Raw genomic sequence first — 5,362 nt, 5'->3', positions numbered from 1 at the left:
CCGCACCTAGATAAAACCATCTCCCAATGTTTCTCCTTCGTTCGTGTTTTTGTCCACCAAACCTATTGCACCACAGATTTTTCAGCAACTACCCTTGTTTGGAAACAAACTAGTATATCATGTACTTGAACCTTGAAAGTAATAGTATTAAATTCTATATCGAGTACATCAAACTCCTTATCATACCGGTGTAAAAGCATAAGATGCTTGTCAAAACTCCGTGGTTCGGTATTAAGGACCACATGATCACTCTCCTTCGTCACCTTAAAGCCATTTTTCATTCTCCATAAGGGTATGAACATTTTTGCAATGGCCTCAATATTCAAAGCTCGCTTGGTGAGAAACTTTGTAGCAAGAACAAAATCAGTCACCGCATCCTCCTCTGTAATGCTAAGGTGTGAACCTTCACATCTGAGAGCGTAAGTCAGCTCCAAGATTTTGCCAACTCCTCCATCAAATTAACTAGAAACCAAAAAAAAAAAAAAAAAAAAACACCCTATAAGGAACTAGAAAGTGTTTCCCCTTAGAGAAGTAGAATCCCACAGTTTCCATGTCTCTCTTTATTACTTGACTTCAGAGTTTGTTTAATTTCTCGGTAACTTTCTATATATGAAGAACAATATCAACAAAAACGTTAAGATTAACTACTTTCTATTTATATTCTTCGTCCAATAAAATAGAAAAATAACTTCAAAAATGAAAAGAAGATTGATCGAATATGGAGAAAGATTAAATAAATTGAAAAAAGGAAAGAAAGAGGAAAAGTTGACAAAAGATATAAACTGATGTCGTACCTTTGTGAGAATACTTTTGTTACAATTGGAATTCATAATATAGTTTGTTACATATAGTGCAATTATCAAGATGAGTAGCTATGAGTTACACAAATGTAAGAAATTGAGAGAGTTATGAGTTACAAATGATGATATAATAACCCACAGATTTTTGTTGTTGTACGTAACTATCCATTAACTATACCTCTGGGTTATACAAACCATTAAATTGACAGGGTTATATACCCATTCTTAATTCTGATCAGATGCGCCTCATTCTTTTGCTCAAATTGAAGCTCTAGATGTGTAGTTTTTATCAAAATTAATCTCACTCGCAAATTCAAAATATTATAAGAGATATTAACGAAAGGGTGAGTAGAGGTCATTTGTTGGAAAATATTTTTAGCATAAATAACATTAATAGACCCCAAATTACTTTTCAATTAATATTAATAAACCCCAATTACTTCCATTTCAGAATTAATTAATCTTAAATTTACTCTAATTAAAAAGATAATTACACAAATTACTCATTGAATAATTAATCAAGTATACGCAACTTTACTATAAGCTATAGTTCTAGCCAATCAAATTATGTTAATTGTTTATAATCACATATAGTCAGACTTAATTTGTGATAATGCATTCATTAAAACTTACTTTGATGATAATTTTCAATCTAATGGTCTGATTTAGGCTTATGACTAGTTAATTTAATTATTACAATATCAAGATCATTTTGATAAAACAAAATTAAGGATTTAATGGCCGCAATTAAGATGCTTATCTCCAAGATGAAATTTCTCTTTTACCCTCTATGTGAGGTTAAATATGGATTGCAAAATGAGTTGTCAACTATTTAAATAAAATATATTAAAAAAAATAAAATTTTGATGCTTCTTTTCTTTCATTTTTTGGTGTGTAATCATGTGTGGGCGATTAGCAAACCTGAGGGTGATATAAGTATATAACATATATAACGCAAAGATTGACGTTGAAGTGTTTTCTGGTTTATTTTAGCAACCCCGCCCCCACCCCCCCCCCCCCCCTCTTTTTTATGGAAATCTCATAAAAAACACATCTTCCAAAGCACCTTAGGCTTGTAAAGAGGCAGACATTGCAATTTACAAACAAGCAGCCAACACTGCAACACAACAGCAGCCTAAGTTAACAAGGCTTAATGATCAAAAAAATGGGAATAGGGACTCTCAAAGACAGCATAAGTATTAATAAGAATTGAGCTAATTTATGCCTTTGTATTCAATTTTTAATGCTTCTGAAGAATATCAATGTGTTTAAGCAATATCGTAGAAGGGTAGATTGAGCTGAGGAAAAAAAAACAGAGAGAGAGAGAGAGAGAGAGAGTTGAAGGGTAGATTGTCAATAAATCATAAAATCAGGCAGATACTCCAAACAAGTAGGGTGAGAGAGAACTTCCGTTGATTGTCTTGTTCCATTATAAAGGATGTAAATAATGCTGAGTAGTCAATAAATTTGCCTTAGTTTGATGAGTACTGTGGTTGAGACTGTCTATACCAATTAATTTGGATGAACTCAGAAGTGACAAAGTAGAAAATCTTGGTGCCATTGGGTCCCTCCATCATAATTTTTTTTTGGGATGTCCCCTCTATCATAATTGCAGCAAACAAACAGAGAACATTGAATAAAACCCAGAAGATACAAATAAAAATTTAAGCTTAGTAATAAGACACAGATTTGGCTGAGTCATTCAAACTATTTGTGAAGTGAAGTGGAAAGGAACAGAACTAAAAAGGCAAAAGACATAGGATCCTACAATTAAAACACAGATAACCAAGCCCAACCACATTCCTGAAAAAAAAAAAAAAAAAAAAAAGAGAGAGAAAAGACCAGCAGTTCTTAGACCTCACACAAAACCATGTCCCCCACCACATAAGTACATTTTTGGCTTTTGATTCAGAAACTCATCAGTACTGAAAGCTCAACCATCTGCAAAACAAACAAAGTGGAGTTATATTATATTAAAATAGGTTTGAAACAACTGGGTTATGAACAAATTCGTATTAATAAAAGAAAAGTTGTTTATTGAAATTCAATTACCATTATGGGTTCTGGAACTGAAGATGGGGAAATCATGATGAGAGGAGTTAGGAATGGAAATGGATAGGCGGGTTGTTGAAACTGATGAGCTATTTGATGATTTATCATCCAACTGATCAACCCATGAATCTCTCTCTTTAGGGGGCCATTCATCAAAGAAATGGTGAATGGTCTTCTGGGTTGGGGTTGTTCTTTCTCCATTAATTTGATATCACTACCCAGAACAAAGAAATGCTGGTCTTCTTCTGATTGTTTTGTGGTGGAATCACTAAGGCTTTGAAGCTGCAAGTGAGAAGAGTAGTCACTCTGGTTTTGTAAACCAGAGCAGCTCCTTTGTTTTGAAGAAGATGTGCTCATTGTCAGTGGTGTGAGTTGCCATGGGTCATCCATGGATAATGGACCGGATAAGCTTCTCATAGTCCCAGATGGCTCTGAGAAGAAAGCATGCTCATCAACCTCCTCTTTCAGCCCATAAATATACCTGTTTCTTCTTCCCAAAGAACAAGAAAATCATAAATAAAGGTACTAATAAATAAGTACCATAAATAAATATGTTTTTGAAAGTCTTATTAATTCAAGACAACGACTTTTTCTCAAGACAGTAACACACACACACCTGAAATCAGTGTTCGTCTGGGAGTAAGGGCTAGACTCCAAAAGCAATGGGGTGGTATTGTTGTCACGAGGTGACAAGCCAATACCTGGAGTCCTTGAAGAAGATGTGGGATTATGATAAAGGAAGCGATGGTGAGGAGGGTACTGTTAGTGTAGTAAGAATGGTGAAGGTGGCTGTGATGGGTATCTGAGGATGACATTGAAGAGAGTGAAGAAAAAGGATGAGGATAATGAGTGGTTGGAGTTAGTGCAGCGGAGTGGTTCTTGGTGATTGATGAGATTGTTGAAGTTGATGGGTTTGTTGTTGTTGTTGATGATGATGATGTTGTCGTTGTTGTTTTCAAAACTTCCACAGGCTTTCTTGAACGGTTTTTCCCTCTGTGCATGTGTCTCTCACAGTACTTTGAATCTGGAAATGCCTCTTTTGAGCACCTCCATTTTTTACCATCTGTTCTTCTGCACCTCCCTGGCTCTGGGTCTATCTTCCTCCCCAAGCCCATCTGCAAACAATTCCATCCAAGTCCAACTGCACTCAAAACCCCACCTTAATTAATTTGTCACCAATACCACAAAATGCCATTCAACAACTCAAAAAACTGAAAGAAAATAAAAATATATCCAAGAATATATAGTGTATTTTTTTTTTTTTGAGAAACATATACAGTGTAGTTGGTTTACCATGTTGATGAGGTTGGTGAGGGAAGAACTTTGAAGAGACAGAAGAGTCAAGGCAGCTTCTTTTGATAGTATAGAGGAGATCAGGTGGGATAGGGATGCCTGAAGCCATGTACTTGAAGATTAGAGCTTGGTGTTCAAGCTCTTGCCATTGAGATGCACTGAAGGGAAACCTGTTTCTTGCACTCATCTCTTGTTGAAGAAGAAAAAAGAAAAAAAGAAAAAAAGAAAAAGGAACTTTCAAAGAGGAAAAAGAAAAGAACCTCTTCCCTTGCCTTCAGAGTTCACAGGTGCTGTAAAAAAATTAATAAAAAGGACCAGGTTCAGGAGCAGAGAAAAAATAGGAGAAGCATCAGAGATGTGTTTGGACTGAGGGGGTATTACTTATTACATTACTAGTAGCAGTAGTAGAGGACATTGGAGTAGAGTAGGTATATTTATTTCAGGGACCATTGGGCTGCAGAATCTTCTGTACATAGATAAAACTAATGGTTCTGATTACAGTGTTGCATGCCATGCTGATGCCACACCTCTTTCTCTCTCTTTCTCTCTCTCTCTCTCTCTGCCTGCTCCTATTATGACTGCACCTCTCTGTTGCTTCTGCTTCTGCACCTAAGCTGCCTGTGTGGCAGCTCCTGTCTCTGACATCTCTACGGAAATCCATAAACTAAAGTAACATTACAAAGATTATTTAATAAAAAAACAAAAGAGAAAATAATTAATATTGGCATTATTATTATTATATGTAAGACTGTAAGAGTTAGTGTCTGAAACCAATGCCTGTCTGTCTGAGACAAGGTTGTACGGTTTTAGCTTTTACTGCTACTAACTCTTTTACTTTTTAGTTTTTTTCTGTTCCTTTACCTCACTCCTCCACTTACTATTTGACCTTTTTTTGGCTTCTGATATCATAAAAGAAAAACACTTCCTTTTCTTTTTTACATCTGTTTATGTTTTATGTTTTTTTTTTTAATTCTTAATACCTGTTAACAATAACATGATCCATTGATCTCCTCTCTCCTCCTCCACGACACTGCATCATCCATCGATCAAGGAGTAGCTATGAGCCATATATATATATATATGATGATTTGAGATTTGACTGTGTCTGTGTCTGTGTCGATCTACTAGTACTGATCTGCCCATGCTAGGATTATTAGGAATGAGAATTGAGAACATGGAGAGAGAGGAAAACAGAGAAAAATTATTATTATTGTTGT

At 35.4% G+C, this 5,362-nt stretch overlaps 1 protein-coding gene across 1 annotated transcript; it reads right to left on the bottom strand.

Annotated features, from left to right (window-relative positions):
* Positions 1-2,451: 2,451 nt before the first annotated feature.
* LOC111985505 (growth-regulating factor 1) lies at positions 2,452-4,743 on the bottom strand. Its single transcript, XM_024017156.2, is given in 6 exon segments — positions 2,452-2,741; positions 2,853-3,036; positions 3,039-3,339; positions 3,469-3,601; positions 3,604-3,993; positions 4,146-4,743. Coding segments are annotated over 6 exon segments (1,203 nt in total). The 5' UTR covers positions 4,333-4,743; the 3' UTR covers positions 2,452-2,733.
* Between the last annotated feature and the right edge of the window lie 619 nt (positions 4,744-5,362).

Source organism: Quercus suber, unplaced genomic scaffold, assembly GCF_002906115.3.
Source record: "Quercus suber isolate HL8 unplaced genomic scaffold, Cork oak 2.0 scaffold_823, whole genome shotgun sequence".
NCBI lineage: Eukaryota > Viridiplantae > Streptophyta > Magnoliopsida > Fagales > Fagaceae > Quercus > Quercus suber.
The sequence above is the reverse complement of the archived record's forward strand: the minus strand, read 5'-3'. Positions and strand labels throughout refer to the sequence as shown.